Source organism: Pollachius pollachius, assembly GCF_949987615.1.
Source record: "Pollachius pollachius genome assembly, chromosome: 8".
NCBI lineage: Eukaryota > Metazoa > Chordata > Actinopteri > Gadiformes > Gadidae > Pollachius > Pollachius pollachius.
In genome coordinates this window covers 10639114-10658801 of record NC_136941.1, presented here as the reverse complement: position 1 = coordinate 10658801, position 19688 = coordinate 10639114, and the positions used below count along the sequence as shown (strand labels likewise).

The following is a 19688-nucleotide window of genomic DNA, read 5'->3' as shown; positions in this document are numbered from 1 at the left end:
CACCACCATCATCCCCACCACCACCACCACCACCACCTCCATCATCACCACCACCACCTCCACCTCCATCATCATCACCACCACCACCACCACCACCTCCATCATCACCACCACCACCTCCACCTCCACCACCATCATCACCACCACCATCATCACCACCACCACCTCCACCTCCACCACCATCATCACCACCACCACCTCCACCTCCACCACCATCATCCCCACCACCACCACCACCTCCATCATCATCACCACCACCACCACCACCACCTCCATCATCACCACCACCACCTCCACCTCCACCACCATCATCCCCACCACCACCACCACCTCCATCATCATCACCACCACCACCACCACCACCTCCATCATCACCACCACCACCTCCACCTCCACCACCATCATCCCCACCACCACCACCAACTCCACCTCCATCATCACCACCACCACCTCCACCACCATCATCCCCACCACCACCACCACCTCCATCATCATCACCACCACCACCTCCACCACCATCATCACCACCACCACCTCCACCTCCACCACCATCATCCCCACCACCACCACCACCTCCATCATCATTACCACCACCTCCATCACCATCATCATCCCCACCACCTCCACCACCGCCACCCCCAACTCCACCAGCTACTCCAACACCTCCACCACCATCATTATCTCCACCACCTCCATCATCATCCCCACCACCGCCACCTCCACTACCATCATCATCATCACCTCAACCACCAACGCCTCCATCATGATCATCTTCATCACTACCAACGTCACCAGCTCCACCATCATCATCATCTCCACCCGCTCCGCCACGTCCCTCATCCTAATCACCTGCAGCCAGGCCCCTGCCCAGGGAGGGGGTCCGGCGTGGCCAGGCACGACCCAAGCTCAGTCGGGGAGTGTGAGAGGAAAAGGCTGGGGCTCGATTCGATTTATTGAGGAAAATGAGGAAGAGTGGAGTGGAAGGAGGAAGACGGGGGGGCGTGTGGTGGGGGGATGGGTAGGGCCGTGGGACCGAGGCCGTCACCCCGGGGGAAGCGGAGCACGCTGCTGTCCGAGCCGGGGAGCAAGATGAGCTAAATGGAGCGGTGTCCCACTGCGCGGAGGGAGCTCTAATCTAACCCCAACCCATTAGGAGGGTTTGATTAGAGTCCCGAGCCCGGAGTTGTGGACCACTGCAGCCCTGATGGGGCCGGTAATGAGTTGGTCTGACGCAGCAACCCAACAGCAAGTTTGGATCTTTAAGGCTTGTTAAATATCACGGAGGTGATTAGTGAAATATGCGGTACGTCTCCCTCTCCTTTCGGTGTCCCTCCGGGAATTTGGGGTCCATATTAGCCTTTAAGACTTCCTCAGGTCCTCAATGGTCCAAATAGCCCAATACCAACACAGCATTTCCTTATTCAAGTCCATTTTTTCCTGGTCAAGTGCTACAGAACACTCAGTGTGGTACTGGTTTATGATGTGTTCATTTGTATTTAATTGTTGGTATATTCTATGATCAACCAGGCGTAGAGCCCAGAGTTCTGGCTGTTTGTGCAGATACCTGCATAACTAAGTTGATACACTCTCTCTCCTCCCGCTGCTCCTGTAAACGAGCAGGGACTAATTTATGGAGGCATTCCTCTTCCTGGCTGACCGGCTAGTCTGCATTGTCTCGTGCGTAGACAGTCATTTTTCACAATGCAGCCATCCACAGCAGCAACAAGATAAACATAAATAAACACCCTGTTCCACCCCTGCTCATATATTCATGAAAAAAAAGAGTAAGACAGGTTTTTAATGTTCCTCTTTTTATTAAGATTTATTTCCTCAGGGCCTTTGTCCTCAGTATTAGATGCAATTGTTAATTCATTGAGATTGTGTCCTTCTGGCCTGGGTTAGGGTTAGTGACCGGTCAGTGTTAGGGTTAGTGACCGGTCAGTGTTAGGGTTAGTGACAGGTCAGTGTTAGGGTTAGTGACAGGTCAGTGTTAGGGTTAGTGACCGGTCAGTGTTAGGGTTAGTGACAGGTCAGTGTTAGGGTTAGTGACAGGTCAGTGTTAGGGTTAGTGACCGGTCAGTGTTAGGGTTAGTGGCCGGTCAGTGTTAGGGTTAGTGACAGGTCAGTGTTAGGGTTAGTGACAGGTCAGTGTTAGGGTTAGTGACCGGTCAGTGTTAGGGTTAGTGACAGGTCAGTGTTAGGGTTAGTGACAGGTCAGTGTTAGGGTTAGTGACCGGTCAGTGTTAGGGTTAGTGACAGGTCAGTGTTAGGGTTAGTGACCGGTCAGTGTTAGGGTTAGTGACAGGACACCATAACATGTTGTGGTCAGAGATAAGGAATTCTGCAAGGACTAAGGCTGCTGTGTGATGTATTTTGTAAGGTTCATAATACCATGTATTAAGTTTAGTGTCGTGTCTCTAAGTCAGGCTGGACTATGCTCTATGTGTATGTAGCTATCGGTTCAAAAGCATTGTGGTCAATAAGGCAGCCATTTAACCACATAGAGTGTTTAATATGATGTGGTAACGTGAGATCAGGTGGTTGCTCCACATTCTCAAAGCCTAACACAGATATCTCCCTCAGCGTATGTCTGTAGCCATGGCTGACTGAGACAATAGTATATATGTTCCCACTTGTTTTCACCAACACGCGTGGGGTAATGTACAGTAAGTGTTTGTTTCCAGGCGGCGGCGGCCACAGGGCCGGGCTGCGGCTGCTCTGCTGTTTCATTAGGCTCTGATTATGGGCCCTGACGCTGAGTGACAGCGGGCAGATTGGGTTGCACAGCCACTCTAATTCTCCCTATTAATAAAACGTCCACACGCCCAGCCCCGGACCACATTTATTTATCACAATTTGTCATCTGTCCGATGTTCTTCCGTCCATGCCTGGACCCCTGTCCATCCCTCTGTAACTGCCACGCCTCACCCACCCCTACCTACCCTTTACTACCCCCACCTACCCCAACTACCCCTCTAACCCCAACTACCCCAATTTACCTCCAACTATCCTCACCTACTCCCTCTAGCTCCACCTACCCCACTACCTCCACCTACCACCACCTTCCCCACTAACCCCACCTACTCCAATCTACCTCCATCTACCTTTGTCTACCCCCAATACCCCAACCTAACTCAATCTACTCCCACTGGCCCCCCTACACCTACCCGCCCCAACTGCCCCCCTTACCTCCACTATCCCCACCTACCCCACACTACCCCCCCCCCCCCCCCCCCCCCCACCCCCACCCCTAACCCCACCTACCCTATCGGCTAATTTGAATAATTTAAAGCTGTATCAAATACCTAAGTTTAAGGATTTTGCTGTAAAACACGCATCCAATATAATTGGAGTTCTCTTTTCAGTCTGGCATAAGGAAGTTAGAACATATTCGCAAGGATATAAAAGCGTGCCAAAACTGAGGCCCAGGCAGTAAGTAAATATGTACATTGGTATGTACACGACGTATTTGCACATTATTGCAAGAAATATATTCCCATGCTTAAAATCCCATTTCTGCTCATGCCTGAGTCAAACGACCCTTGACCCCACTCAGTGAGATGATTTATGAGTCTGCGTGTCCCCCGGGTACTCACCCTAACCCTAACTCTGTCACTTTATGCTCATTACATATTGACACTTTTAGGACGCTGCCTTCCTCCTGATGTTCCATTACACGCGTTCAGCCATACCCGCAGCTCTGTTTACACCCCACACACAAAGACTCTCCCCCCTTTCTATTCTGCGCACACCGCTACGCTCTGCGTTAGACAACAGCCCCACAACGACACATCCGTCCGGACCCCCGGAACGGGGGGCCGTCCGGGACAGAGACACACGCCGCCTCCCCGGAGCTCAGGGCAGGGGGCCCCGGGGCCCCTCTGCTGCTCTCCTTGAGCAGTGGGGCTTGTTTGGAAGGGAAACGGAGCCCATTTTCATGTGCAAATGTCAGTCAGCTCCCAGCAATCACAGGCTCCTCCGGAGAGCCGGGCCCCGGGACACGCGCTGAATAATTGAAGAGCCTTGTGCCGCTGAGCTTTGGGGTCGCAACCTTCTAAAGTGATGACAGAAAAACGGTGGCGAGCTCCCCCTTCCATTCAGTCCTATTACCACTTATTTACCGTTACAGATTCCAGGCAGACGGACCACAGGGGGGTTAGGGTTAGGCCTAGCCCATAATCCTAACCCTCACAGGAAGAAAACAAGAAACTATGATAACGCTACGAATTATAGTGCCAAAACAACACAAAAAGAGGGGCATAAACTTGTAGATCGCATCCCTCTCTCTTCACGTCATCCATTGTCCCTCTCTCTGTTTGTCATTCAGTGGACTGGCCCTCCAAAAGAACACCAGATTTTTTTTTTTTTGTTATTGGCCCCTGAGTCCCCACGACGCACACAGAAAAATAAGCACACACACACACACGCGCACGTACACACACACGATCATCCAAGCCAACAAACACAGACAAAAGACGTGACGAACACACGCCAGGGAAAGGTTGATCGCTGTCGCACACGCAGCAGGGGGAGATGTCAGCGTGTCAGGCGTTCCGATGAAAAGTGTGTGTGCTGCCTGTGTGTGTGTGTGTGCGTGTGTGTGTGTGTGTGTGTGTGTCTGTGTGTGTGCGTCAAGGAAGGCGTCCTAAACCTTCACAGAGGCAGAGATTACAGTGTGACATGAGAAAGCCCAGAAAGGTAGACGACGGAGAGAAAGAAATTGATCCATCCTTCGGCGCGCACTCTAGACGTGTGTCTGCCTGCGAGGAGGGACAGTTGGCGGGCCGACGAGTGGTCATCACTCGTGTGTGGCCGCAACCTGACAAGCAGCGCTGCTGGTCTGTGACGGCCCATCCATCCCAATCAAAGGCTTATTGAAAAATGATCAATTTATCTACCTGGTGAGCCCTCAATGTGATAGCTTTTATGAACTGTTATTTAGGAGGACAAAAATGTTTATTGTGGACTGTTTTTTTATATATTTTTTTTTTCTGTAACCCTTGTATAACAGACAATAAAGTCTTTTCTATCTATCTATATATATAATCTCATGTCGGGAACTGGTCCTTTTCGCAGTGCCGCCAGAGATACATGCAGAACATGGGTGAATTGTGTGTATTAGCGATGCAGAGGAATGTTCCCGATGGAAATGTCAATAGTGTTGCCTCATTAATGCCGCCTTTGAGATGCCGGATCACCGAGAGGAGCACAGCGTGGAATGGACAACACACCAACTGCATGCTGCTCACTCCACCTAGTTAGAAATCACTAGTACATCCCCAGTGGCCCTGTGATCGTGATCAACCACCAGCGGCTGGGGGAGGAGGGAGAGGTGGGAGGAAAGAGGGGAGGAGAGGAGAGAGGGGAGAGGGATGAGGGGAAAGGGGAGAGGAGGAGAGGAGAGAGGGGAGAAGAGGAGAGAGGGGAGAGGAGGAGAGGAGAGAGGGGAGAGGGGAGAGGGGTGAGGGGAGAGGGGAGAGGAGGAGAGGAGGAGAGGAGAGAGGAAGAGAGGGGAAAGGGGAGAGGGGAGAGGGGAGAGGAGGAGAGGAGAGAGGGGAGAGGGGTGAGGGGAGAGGGGAGAGGGGAGAGGAGGAGAGGAGAGAGGGGAGAGGGGAAAGGAGAGAGGAGAGAGGGGAGAGGGGTGAGGGGAGAGGGGAGAGGGGAGAGGGGAGAAGAGGAGAGAGGGGAGAGGAGGAGAGGAGGAGAGGAGAGAGGGGAGAAGAGGAGAGGAGAGGAGGGAAGAGGAAAGAGGAAGAGAGGGGAAAGGGGAGAGGGGAGAGGGGAGAGGAGGAGATAGGAGAGAAGAGGAAAGAGGAAGAGAGGGGAAAGGGGAGAGGGGAGAGGGGAGAGGAGGAGATAGGAGAGAAGAGGAAAGAGGAAGAGAGGGGAAAGGGGAGAGGGGAGAGGAGAGAGCAGGAGATAGGAGAGAGGAAAGGAGGAGAGGGTAGAGGGGTCAGCAGCGAGAAGGGGAGAGGGGAAGAGAGGAAAGGAGAGAGGAGAGAAGAGGAGAAAGGAGAGGAGAGGGGAGAGGAGAGAGGAGGGGAGGGAGGAGAGAGAAAAGAGGGTGGCGAGGGGAGAGGGTGCCAGTTTGACCCAGTGTCGTGGGATTCGCTTTGCCCTTGTAACCAATTCCCACAAGGGATCCTGGTGAATTATTAAGAGCCATCATTTGGTGACTTATGGTGGGTGGCTGACAGCGATTCCACGATAAATTGTGTCAACCAAGAATTATACTTTCTCTTCCTTCCTGGAGCCGATCCATCTTGCTCTCGGCAAACGGTCTCATCTTCATCGCTCTTCCTGGCCTGCCCCCCCGTGGGGGGCCCCGCCCTTTCAGGGCTCCTGCATGTTCCTGGAAGGATTTTTTTATTAGTTTATTTCAACGTGTGAGTTTATTTGTGTGTGTGTGTGTGTGTGTGTGTGTGTGTGTGTGTGTGTGTGTGTGTGTGTCTCTGTCTGTCTGTCTGTCGTTCTGTCTGTCGTTCTGTCTGTCTGTCTGTCTGTCTGTCTGTCTGTCTGTCTGTCTGTGTGTGTCTGTGTCTCTCCGTGCGTGCGTGCGTTTGTGTGTGTGGCGTAATGCTAACCTGCTAGTTAGTTCCCTCATTCAACACTTGACTCTTAACGCTCAGCATCTCCAAGTCAAAAGTCACAACTTGCAGGAGCCCGGAGGCCCCTTTAAGGGGTATTTAAATCATGTGGTTTTCTCACTAGTTGCTTCAGGCGGGGGTTTGGTTGCTCATGGTTGGGCATATCAGAAGAACATGTTGCCCATTTCTAATTGACATTCCCTGTTGCATAATGTTTCTAACTGACTGATCAGGTATCAGAGATGGAGTTCTTTGTGTAAATGCAAACTGAATAATTCATTGTGAGCTGTCGCAGAGAATAAGGATAGGGTGGGGGGCACTGTGTGCGTATATGTGTGTGTGTGTGTGTGTGTGTGTGTGTGTGTGTGTCTGTGTGTGTGTGTGTGTGTGTGTGTGGGGGGGGGGGGGGGGGGGTTAGCTGTAGAAAATCGCCTTGCTTGGCCCCTGACCATGAATAATTGATCTGATCTGATTAAAATTTACAGTGATTACCCATCCCATCCCACACACACACACACACACACACACACACGCTCTAGCCCAACCCTAAAGTTGATAAAACGCCACACCTGTATTTGCTGTCACTTTTCCTATTCTCCAATTGTTTATTCAGCCCTGTTCATCAGCCATGCATCTCTTCTCATGGTCATATGCCTGCATACCAAGGGTGCAGGAATGTAAAGCACTTCTGTGTGTTGACTGTCTTAACTCACCCTAGCCCATGCTCTCTTCGCTTGCGTCAAAAGGTTAAATTGCCCTACTAGAGTAAGCCCGACTAGTCAAAGCATCCCACCCAATCTCCTCATATCGCCGACAGAGCTATTCATTAAAGCGCTGTTTTGTGAGTTCAATTCATTAAAATCCCATGTTTGTATTCAGGAAGCAATATAGCACTTATTTTCTTGATGCCGCCTAACAACCAATCCAATTAATTTATTCTCTGTCTAGGACACTCACAATCAGCCCCTTGATTAGCCTAGCCAGCTAAAGTGCAGGGTGGGGGAAAACGATTTATTTCCTACACTCTACACCGGGGTAATGAAATAATAGATACTCAGATAACCACGGCATGAACTTCAGATAATGTTGTAATTGTAACAGGCACACTGTCTGAAACAGTGTATTACTTAATGATAACATGTTCCAGCGCTATCTTTATCAGCCAGTCTCGAACATGTGTCAGCGCGCGCACAAATGCACACACTGGCACGCACAAATGCACACATTTTTTTTTTTTCGGAACACAGGATCATTCCGTTTTGCTCTTAACCTTCAAAATCCGACTAAGGTGAGAGAGAGAGAGAGAGAGAGAGAGAGAGAGAGAGAGAGAGAGAGAGAGAGACAGAGAGAGTGAGAGAGAGAGAGAGAGAGGGAAAGAGAGAGAGAGACAGAGACAGAGACAGAGACAGAGGCAGAGAGAGAGAGAGACAGAGACAGAGACAGAGACAGAGAGAGAGAGAGAGAGAGAGAGACAGAGAGACAGAAAGACAGAGAGAGACAGAGAGTGAGACAGAGAAAGAGAAGGGGATAGAGAGGGAGAGGTAGGGGGGATAGCTAATGACAGTGAGCACAAGCGGTGACCTTAAGAGCGAGTCATACAAGCATGACGGACCTGCCACCAGGTGACAAGAAAAGGCTTGAGGAGAATGAGGTGAAATCAAAAAAATGTCAATTAGTTGAAGGTGTGAGAGTTGAAGATGGAGGAGATTGGAGCAAAGCTGATCATTGTGTCAGCGTCTGTAGGCATGAATGGGGTACAATGGGGAGAGGCTCTGGTGTATGGGAATATTCTGATGAGGGTAGCTGACTTGATCAGTGGCTGGACGGGCAAAACAAGGTATGGGTGGAGAGAATGGAGAATGGAGGGCAGGGTTGGGGTTAGGGGGGGGAGACAGGCTCAGCTCCCTGGGTTTGGGTTGGGGTTAGGGTGAGGAGGGGTTGGTTCAGCTTCCTGGGTTGGGGTTAGGGTTAGGAGGGGGGGAGAAGGTTTCTGCTTCCTGGGTTGGGTTTAGGGTGAGGAGGGGTTGGTTCAGCTTCCTGGGTTGGGTTAAGGGTGATGAGGGATTGGTTCAGCTTCCTGGGTTGGGGTTAGCGTGAGGAGGGGGAGGCAGGTTCAGCTCCCTGGGTTGGGGTTAGGGTGAGGAGGGGGAGGCAGCCTACTGCTCCCTGGAGGGTGGTCTCTAGTGGCCAGAGGCTCTGTCCTCTACCAATAAGACCCCAGCGAGCCTCCCAGCCTCATGCTCTTACTGTATGAGGCTGTAAGTGTGTGCCTCATACACTTACAAGAGGACTTACTGGCAGTCCTCTTGTCTTACTCTTCCCTCGGCCGAGCCTCAGAGCGAGTCGGCTGGAATACTAAGGAAGCAGACATAGATTTTGTGTATGTGTGTGTGTGTGTTGGGGGGGGGGTTTGATGTGGTGGGCTTGACTGCCCACATCTCTCTCTCTCTCTCTCTCTCTCTCTCTCTCTCTCTCTCTCTCCTCCCTCTCCTGTACGGCTCTGGGGGACCTTCTGTTTGTCAGCCAGGCAGTGGAGCGTCTCACACTAACCTCCCTATAGCTCCTCCTTGCTCGTTTTCTCTCTCTCCCTCCTCTCTCCCTATCTCTCTCTCAGGCCCGCCCTCCATCTCCCTCTATCTCTCACTACCGCTCTATCCCTCCCCCCCCTATCTTTCTTTGTCTCTTTCTCTCACTTCTAAATATCCATCTATCTTTTTGCACCCATGTGTATGAGTGCCTGTATCTCTGTCTGTGTCTGTGTGTCCGTGTGTGTGTGTGTGTGTGTGTGCGTGTGTGTGTGTGTGTGTGTGTGTGTGTGTGTTTTTGAGAGGCTATCACTCCTCTGCCGGCAAGTTAAACCAGCCTCCTCACTCATCCTCTTCCAGTCGGAGGAGAGCCTGTTGATGAAGTCAACACAAAAGACCCAGAGGCAGGATGACGAAAAAACAAGACAATCAGTGACAAACGGAGGAAGAGGGACGAGTTCAGCTGAGAGGGAGAGGTTGTGTCGAGGTGCAGAGCGGGGGACGGGGGGGACAAAGGGAATTCATTTGGTTTTGAGGAAATGCTGCTAATAAGGATGGGATGGGCATGTGTGTGTGTGTGATTGTGTGGTTCTGTGTGTGTGTGTGTGCGTGTGTGTGTGTATGTGTGTGTGAGGGTGAGTGTGTGTGTGTGTGTATGTGTGTGTGTGTGTAGGTGTGTGTGTGAGGGTGATTGTGTGTGTGTGTGTGTGTGTGTGTGTGTGTGTGTGTATGTGTGTGTGTGAGGGTGAGTGTGTGTGTGTGTGTGTGTGTGTGTGTGTGTGTGTGTGTGTGTGTTGAGTGGGGTTGTGGTCCACTGAATTACAAATAGAGAGAGGGTTAAAATTTAAGACGTGGAGAGAGTGGGATGGAGAGACCAAAAAAGGAGGAATGCTAACTAGCGAAGCAGTACAAGGTCTCAGACACATTTCAAATACCATAACATTCTCTCAAAATGTTTCACTCAGAATGCTGCGGGAGACAGAGAGAGAGAAAGATCTCTGATGGCCAGAGAGGGAGACTTCTCACCCCCATGCAGAGAGACTGGAAAATCTGCAGGCCATCACTCAAGTCATTTTAAATTTCATGTGACTTGCAAACTAGGAAGTGTGTTACATGCGTTAACCAATCAACTTCAACCACACACACACACACACACGCATGCACGCACAAACGCAAACACACACATCCACACACACACACACAAACACACACACACACACACGCACGCAGGCATGCACGCACGCAGGCACGCACGCACGCACGCATGCATGCACACACACACACACACACCTGCCGCCTGCAGCAGGTGTTACAAACCGAGGATAAAAGTGCTAGTTGTCGGTTCAAAGCGTCTAAGGTGCAGCATCCTCTGATCAGAGGGCCTACCTCAAGAGTGAATCCTCAGCTCCCCAGAAGCTTTGAGCACCTTGTTGTTTGATGCCACAGAACAGGTGATGCACGGTTTTTACATGAACATGTCTAAGAGTTTTTGTTTTTGGTGTCCCTTAACGTGTTGATTGCCGTGAACTGGTCTTCAGCGCTCATCTCCCCCCGGCTGAATAAATCAGTCTTCAGGCTCGCTAATGGCGGGGAGTCATGGGAACTGTTGACAGTATATCGACTGGCCTGCCAGAGCCTGTTAAACCCGTCTGCTAGGCTTTCTGAAGACCAAAGCCTACATCCCTTGCCTTTGCACAGGCAACAAACTTTCATCATTCCCTGAAGCTATTCATCCCACTCTCACTTCATGTCACTTTTCATTCCTCACCATTGTTGTTCTGACTGTCTCTCTGTCTGACCCCCACCCCTTCATGAGAGATGCATGTGGAGGCCTGTCAGGTGTCATGTGAGATGCATGTGGCCCCCTGCAGGTTTGTATGCGTTTCTTCGTCTTGTTTTTTTTCCCTTTCTCTCCAAACATGTCAAGCTCTCCCAATTGTCTGAGGAAGCCTTTGAAGCTTCCCCAGGTTTGGTTTCTAAACACGGTGGAGAACATGAAACGGCCGCATATTACGCAAGGCCAGAGTTCATATCGCAGTCGCTTCATCAAACATCTTCGCTCTTCTCCATTTCTCCTCCTCCACCTCTTGTTATGCTGTTGTTATGTTTCTCTGCGGTGCTGTTGGGCAGGAGGAGGAAGTGGAGGAGGGGTGAGGAAGAGGAGGAGGAGGAGGAAGAGAAGGAGGAAGAGGCGGAGGTGGTCTCCCAGGTGTTGGTGTTTTCGTCCGTGTGTGTGTGTGTGTGTGTGTGTGTGTGTGTGTGTGTGTGTATGCGTGCGTGCATGCATGTGTGCAAGCATGTGTGTGTGTGTGTGTGTGTGTGTGTGTGTGTGTGTGCGTGTGTGTGTATGTATGCAAGCCTGTGTGTGTGTGTGTGTGTGTGTGTGTGTGTGTGTGTGTGTGTGTGTGTGTGTGTGTGTGTGTGTGTGCGTGTGTGTCCATCATGTGTCATGGATTCTCCTGGCTTTCATGTTCTGTCTGGCTGAGTCTCTTGCTCCAGCGGTCCCCGCTTCTGAATCCTTCCTTCCCAAAAAAATAAATCAAACTCCCTGTGTGTCCCTCCGAGGAAGGAAGGGCTGGCTCTGCGCGGCCGGGCTTTGACACTGTCTCCTCAGCACACACCTCCACTCTGCATGGGCTCAGCTGGCTAACTGGCAGCCAGGCTCTGATGGAAACAGGAGTAGACACTGTGTATCCTGAGCCAACACAGCATGTACACTTTAGTTTTCTTCAACGTCTCTGCCATTACCCACCTAAGATGGATTCTTCCTGGAGAAGAATGGCCTTCCGTTTTCATGCTCCGTAGTTTCCACCTCTGGAATGAACCTGCTGACTGGTGAGGCGACACCGGATCAGGCGGCTTCCTCTCCCTGCGAATCAAGCGGATTCGGAGCAGATCTTTTTATTTGCTTCGTGCAGAAATGGCGTTCTGTTTGTGTGCTATTGTCCCCCCACCGGTGATGTCTAGTCAGAGCTTCATGGGGGCCGTTTTGACAGTAGACCATGTTTGATTACCATGGGAACGAATAGAATTCAGTTGCCTGGTTCCAAAATAAGCCACTGGCTGATGAAGACAAATGTGAAAACACATCTTGGCAGAATTGCTTTTTGTTTGAGCTTCATCGTCTACGCTCACAAGGGCGGAACCAGCGGTGGTTGATTTATAGTTTGCTGTTGTCCCTGGACCACCACTGTCTGCTGCCTCCCACTACTGTAATTACCATGTGTGTCTATTAGAATAAGACCTCCGCACAGAATGGATCACCTCAGAGGAGATGAGGGGAGTGGAGAGGAGAGATGGGGGAGGAGAGATGGAGGAGGAGAGATGGGGCGAGGGAAGATGAGGAGAGGGGAGATGAGGGGAGGGGATAGGGGAGATGAGGGAGAAGAGATGAGGAGAGGGGAGATGAGGGGAGGGGATAGGAGAGATGGGGGAGAGGAAAGGATAGATGGGGAGAAAAGAGGAGGTGGAGGAAGGGAGAGGAGAAAGAAAGAGATGACAGGAGGGATGAGGGAGGGGAGGAGAGGCAAGAAGACAAAAAGAGAAGAACGAAACTAAATAGTACCTAGATTGGGAAATATCCGTTATATTCACTTCGGTATACATTTTCTGTATATTTCTAGATTTAACAATTATATTTTTGTTCACTTACATGAATAATAATAATGTTCTTTATAGTTCTTCACATATCACTTCTCTGTTATAGTCACTTCTATATGTCTTCTATATATTTATTTATCTATCAATTCTCTGTTGTATTCCCTTATTTATATCTTCTCTATATTTTTATCACTTCTCTATATTATTCACATACATAAATATCTTCTATATAATTCTATATATATAGATTCTCTGTTTAACCTACTGCTATGTATATCTTCTATATATTTCTCTATATTACACGTCTTTGTAATGTTCACTTCACTCCTGTTATATTCCCTTCTATATATATGTTCTAATAATATATTTCAGTCCTGTTAAAACCCTTCTATATGTTTTCTATTTATTTATATTTATATATCACATACATTTTATATTCTATCTACTCTGTTACATAAATATCTATCATAAATATCACTTCTATGTATACAGCTTCCATGCATTTCTATATCACGTCTCCGCTATATTAATTTGGTATTCAAACAGTATACACTACCACAGCCCCACATTAGACCAGGATAGAGGAGGGCAAAAAGGCATTACAGACGTTGTGATAAAGGTCAAAAGGGAGTACAGTAAAAGGTTAGAAGGCCCACAGTCGTGTGATAAGAATAGAATAGAGGGGCTTTAAGTTTCTTCTTAACTCTATTGTGTTACACCAAGAGGTTAAGATGTTTATTCATGTATAGATATAAATTGATTTGATTTTGTGTGTATATATGTCCAGATAGCTTAATCTGGGGATTTCATCTCAAAAAATTATTACGAACTAAGTGTGTTTTTGTGTATTTCTTGAAATATCTTGAAATAATAACATTAACTGATCTACAATGGCTCTTCTTGATGGTGAATCCATACACCCGCAGAGTATTGCTTAGCAAACCATTAGAGATGAATTCGTATACTTAATTATCATGAGGTATAATAGGTATTCTACTATTCACTCTCTCACAGAATGGGAGGTTTTCATGTTGTGGCTACTATCAAAAATTGTCTGCTAAAAGCTGTAATATTGAATTAACTAACATATTATGTTGACTAATAAACATGAAAAAATAACATGTTATTTGTAATTTTGCATCCTAAACAAATATGATTGAAATGAAAATGAGTCTTTTTTTTTTCATTACTTGCCTATGGTGTAAAAGCTAGGACTGAGCTTCAGGATATGCAGGAAAATAAGTGGCTTATTATGACAGAACAGAGCTGATCGCACAGTGACATACCCAGACTTTACATTAATGACTTTACATTAATTACATTAATGACTTCCCCAAAAAGTGCATTGACTTGATAACATACCTTATGATTAAATGTTGGTTTATTAGGATTTGTAGTAAAGTCTCCAATCCATTGAATACCCCTATAACTATAATTTGCAGTTCAAATGATAGTGATCATTTTCAATTCTCTAATTAATTCTACAGAACTTGAATAAGGCATGACTTAATTCTTCGACTAGGTTTAAGGTTACACAAGTAAATTGGAAACCTGTGAAAATCTGCCTAGACAAATATCGAAATGCAAACAACAAAAATAGTCATAGTGTCGTAGTAGCCAAACAATGTATCAGAGGGAGACAAACATCTAAAGGTTCAGGGAGACCGGGCTGTGGAGGCAGTGAGACAGGGCAGTGGAAACAGGGCATTGACCTGGAGACAGGGCAGTGGAGATAGGACAGTTGATACAGTAGAGTGGAGACAGGGAGACAAGAGAGTGTCATTGAGACAGGGCAGTGGAGGCAGGGAGACAGGGCAGTGGAAAGAGGACAGTGTCCTGGAGACAGCGAGACAGGACAGTGTCCTGTGGACAGCGAGACAGGAGAGTGTCCTCGAGACTGAGCAGTTGAGACAGGGAGACAGGGCAGTGGAGACAGGGAGACAGGACAGTGGAAACAGGGAGACAGGACAGTGGAGACAGGGAGACAGGACAGTGCCACTGTCCTCATTATTAAAACAACAGTGGCCTCAATTGATCTCCGCGGCCACAAGCTCCTGCGGTTGGGCTTGAATTTGTGAGCCATTGATTTCCACGGCTTATTAAAGGTATGAGTAGCTTACTATACAGAGGGATGTGAAAGCAGGATTACAAGGAAATAGAGGTATTGATCGGGTCAAGAAGCCAGGGTTACACTGAGGATTTGAGGTACATGGGGGAGAAAGTGTTCAATTGAAAGATGGATAAAGATTTGGTGAACTTACAATGCACTGCCATCGTAGCCAGACAGAATACTATACTGTTGTTAGTGTTGGATAAATGATTTGCTGCATTAAACTGTAGCTTCGGGAATTGTAATGTGTGTGTGTGTGTGTGTGTGTGTGTGTGTGTGTGTGTGTGTGTGTGTGCGTATGTCTGTTTGTGTGTGTGTGTGAGGTGTGTGTGTGTGTGTGTGTGTGTGTGTGTGTGTGTGTGTGTGTGTGTGTGTGTATGTGTGTGTGTGTGTGTGTGTTGGTGTGTGTGTGTGTGTGGGTGCCACACAGCACTAGCTTTTTAAAAGCCAGACAACACTATAAAACTGTATACTAGCCCTTTATAGAAAATAAAACTATACAACATAAAGCTGACCAATTCCAGTTAAGTAAATCAAAAGGCTAACCGAGTCAAAAATTGTGCAAAATAATACAAATTGTCTAATAAAAATGACAGTAAAACAAGACCCCCAAGTCAGTGCTTAAAATACATTCACAATTAAAATTACAAAATAAATTAACAAATCTGAGCAATTGAGTGTGTTGAAAGGTAGAGCTCCGATCCCATGAAGGCCACAACAGCTCCTACCAGTCCTGTGCTGAAGAAGAGGAGAATGCGTTCGCTGCGTTGCTGTTCTCGTCTGTCTCCTTTTCTCTTCAGGGGACACCGCTGAGTCCACAGTAAACACTTTTCAGAGTTTCACAGAAACCATCTCTGCCTCCGTCTCTGCGATCAACTCCTCCACCAGTTGCTCTCAAAATGTGACAGCTCCTCTGTCTGTCCTCCTCCAATGGTTACTGGTTTGAAGTCTAGAAGGAAGGAGATGACTGAGAGAATATTTTGTGACATGGTCGAATAAAAGCTAGTGTGCAAGGTCAGGCCGGCCCATGTTTTCTTCTTTTATTGATATTCCTGACTCATTGCCCATTGGATGTCTGAAGAGGCCTACTATGAGAAAATGTAAGGATACCTCTACCCATTAATACATAGGAGACATTCCAATTGTTAAAATAAACCGCTTGAAACTACATTTAGTGGGCTTGTCCTTCTTAATTTAAATTACATTTCAGTGTTAACTAAACTTATTAAAAACTCTTTTGGGTGGCTGAGCATCTGAAAATTGGTCATTAAAGTGAACAGTCTGGGTGAGAGTAATCGCAGCGCTTGAGATCATGCTCTTGAGTCTAGATCAGGACCATAAAATGTATCATAGAGGTAGAGGTATTGTGGCCTGGATACCAACATATACAAATAATCACAACCTTCTTACTCTTCAAAAGGATTTGAAAAAACACATTAGACGAAGCTGTCTTGATTCAGACCTTCGCAGGCCAGCTTCCATGCTGGAAGGCGTAGTGTGGTATAGAGCATACATTGGAGAGTTGCTGCCACCTGGTGGTGTAATAGTAGGAAATAAAAAATACACCTGACGTGGTCTTGATTGAGGCTCCTCTACTACAGGTATTTTACACAAATGAGCGGAGCAACCTATTGTGTTCTAGTCCAATAGACGGCAGTGTGGTTCTTTGTTTCTGTTTTCTGTAAATCACGCAAAAAAAAACATAAAGACTTAACAGTACATTATCATCCAAGGTAGGTGATGTCATCGTCAGCTGACAGGTCACTCGAACATCATTTTTTGTTTAAAGTCAAGAGATCAAACAACAATATTAAAATAAGTGATCAGTATAAAATAAATATGTGATAAACCAAATTTTAGGGTTTGTTTTCTACAGAAGTAGGATTCCTGGCTCCTTGCTCCTGTTCAGACGGTGGCAGTATTGAACGAAACGTTTTTGCTTTAGCCAAAATTCACTGAAAGAAGAAGATCCAGGGCCAGCGACAAGGGAAGAGATTGAACGAGGTCTTTGGTACGCAGCAATTTAGGGATTTCTAAGGGATGTTATGCATGATGCAACATAGAAAGGCATCTAACTTATATTGTAATGTAAGCGGATATTTGCATTACAGGTATTTTGCTGCCATGTAGTGGAACGTACTGCTACTGAGCTAACTAACATAGCAGCTGACTGGTTTGTTGTGAATAGTTCTCTTTGCTTAACGTTATAGGGAAAATGTCTTGGTGGAAGGGATCTGGATTCTCTGTTGTCACCTTAATTCCCATAATAATTATTCTGGGAGCTGTCGTGGTCGCTGAATCCAAGGTATCGCACATATATACTGGTACAGTATTGCCAGTATTGTCTGTCTCAAAGGCAAACGTGTTGGGCTATTACATCAAGTAATACAGTCTACCGGCGTCCAGGTTGACTAAGTTTCTGTTACATTTGCAGAACTACCAGGATGTACGCTGCAAATGTATCTGCCCACCATACAGAAATTTTTCTGGCAATATATACAACAGAAATGTCTCTCAGAAAGATTGGTAAGAGATCATCTGTCAACTCTCGCTCACACCATATTTTTTCGTATGGTCTGATATGATCCCATGATCTAACTCCTTTTCTGTCACTCAAATATTTAGGCCATTTCAAGTGATAATCAACGTATGCAACATCTAGCATGGAATATGTATGTGTTTCAGTAACTGCCTCCATGTCGTGGATCCTATGCCAGTGCCTGGTCATGACGTGGAGGCCTACTGCCTGCTTTGCGAGTGCAAGTATGAGGAACGTAGCAGTAACACAATCAAGGTACTACAGAACATCTGACAACATATGTTCTGTATAACCTGATTTTCTACCAGTGGAAAGTAGAATACCTCCTGTGTGCCTGTCAGGTAACCATCATCCTTTACCTGACTGTGGTGGGTGCCCTGCTTCTCTACATGGTGTTCCTCCTGCTCGTGGACCCTCTCATCCGTAAACGCGACCTCTACACCCAGCCCTTACACAACGAGGAAGAGGCTGAGGTACGCAGGCAGGAGATCAAATTGAAAAGATAGCCTTGTTCAATTTCCAAGATGAAAATATTTAATGTCAAATTAGATGGATGCGCAAGCAAAATAAATGGTGTGTGTGTGTGTTTGTGTGTGTCTAGGAGCTGCCTTCGGCGGTGGACAGGAACAACACGATGTTGGAGCGGGTTGAAGGAGCGCAGCAGCGCTGGAAGAAGCAGGTCCAGGAACAGCGCAAGACTGTCTTTGACCGCCACAAGATGCTGAGTTAAACTCTGTTCGCTCAGAGCAGGTCAACACACCTGGCCGTCAACAGCTCCACAAGTAACACAAGTAATAACTGTCTGCCACTGCTTTTTAATGACGTATATTTTTGAAAAAGAGAAGTATTAATGTTTGTTTATGTTTGCTAACATTCATGTAATATGGCAGTTACTGCAATTAGGGTTACGGATCAGCATTTACATTACATTATGTTCCAGAGACAAAAACATACATTTAAATATGTTTGTTAACGAAAAAGTGTACAAAGTTGAGTCATAGTTGCAGCAGACAGTAAATTAATACTATAGTAAAATTTTACTATAATTTGCAAATGACAAGAACGCAGGGTATCTACTTAAGCTGCGGAAAGCTCACCAAATAGAAGCCCTTGCTTGAAACCGTTAAATTGTTATGAAGAAAGTCATATCAGTTTATCAGCAATATTAGGCAAGTAACAACTTCCAAAGGGAAAACTCTAGTGGCGAGGGGTCGGCATAACACAACAGATAGTGCAAGATAAAACAATGTGGCCGTGGTATATACTGGATCATCTGCTCCGAGTTGTGCTGTTTTTGAAAGGTAATGATCTTTGCAGGGTTTGCCTCCACAAGTGGCCCGTCTTGTACATTATTAGCCGTGTGTGGTGCATTGGCTGGGGATAACGGATGTGTCTCATCCATTACATGTAATGGGATCACCCAGAATTGTTTCTTATGGCCTTTAACCTTTTGTTCTGTCAAGTTGCCCAGGGACAGGTAAAGTTTTTGTTCAGGGTCAATACACTGATGGAGGTAACGGCACCTTACTTGGAGAGAAGCTACTGCAAAGCAATGCACATCTCTGTTCGAGATGGCCTGTGTAGTGTGTTTATTGGGCATGCCGCTTGTGGTTTGCTTGGTATGTTTTGATATTATTTCCCCTCACCAATGTGTTTTTCTTGCTTGTATAGTGGTTAACCTTAGAGCAGTGCTTTGGGGCATCAACCGGAAGCTTTGGTGGCTCATGTGAGTGCTTGGCTGTGTGTGTCGTTATGTCACTGCACTCGCTCGGACACCTTACTACTGAAACTTAAAGAAAGGCTGGAACCATGCTTTATCACACGCAGTCATAAGTCAGACATTTATGTTACAATTTATTTATATTGTTTTGTTTCTTTGCCGTAAAAGAGCTTGCACATTTTATATGTAATTTATTATTAATTATAATGTTGTTAAATGTGGCACCAGTTGGATTTTATTCTGACTGTCAAGTGTTCTGTTCTCATGTCTACACAAAATAAAAAAAAGTGGTTGAGATTTTTTCTTTGATCATTTAAAAAAGAACACGACATGTATATCATTTATAGTAAACACAGCTTGTTTTTCAATCCTATAAACGTTTCTAACTAATATAAATATTCAAGCGTTTTGCGTCCTGGAGCCAGCTCCGCACATTTTATTATTTCTGGTCAATTTCTGGCCTCCTTTTGACCTAATCCTTGTTCACATCAGAAACACACGCCTCAACAATCTGTTCAAACAAGCATCAACCCCTCTCTCTCCCACAACTCCTTGTAGACCAACCTCTCTCTCCCACAAATCCTAGTTCAGGGTGTGAGACCAGCAG

At 46.9% G+C, this 19688-nt stretch overlaps 1 protein-coding gene across 1 annotated transcript; it reads left to right on the top strand.

Moving 5' to 3' along the window:
- Positions 1-16791: 16791 nt before the first annotated feature.
- tmem9 (transmembrane protein 9) lies at positions 16792-19334 on the top strand. The gene is made up of 6 exons (XM_079740857.1): positions 16792-16833; positions 17033-17127; positions 17257-17348; positions 17508-17616; positions 17703-17834; positions 17963-19334. Exons 2-6 carry the CDS (start codon positions 17038-17040, stop codon positions 18089-18091), a joined length of 552 nt encoding a protein of 183 aa, XP_079596983.1. The 5' UTR covers positions 16792-16833; positions 17033-17037; the 3' UTR covers positions 18092-19334.
- The last annotated feature ends 354 nt before the right edge of the window (positions 19335-19688 follow it).

Coding starts and splice junctions, on each gene's coding strand:
- tmem9 (XM_079740857.1), top strand. CDS start 17,038: ATGTCTTGGTGGAAGGGATCTGGATTCTCTGTTGTCACCTTAATTCCC. Junction 17,349..17,507: donor AATGTCTCTCAGAAAGATTG/GTAAGAGATCAT, acceptor TATGTGTTTCAG/TAACTGCCTCCATGTCGTGG. Junction 17,617..17,702: donor GTAGCAGTAACACAATCAAG/GTACTACAGAAC, acceptor TGTGCCTGTCAG/GTAACCATCATCCTTTACCT.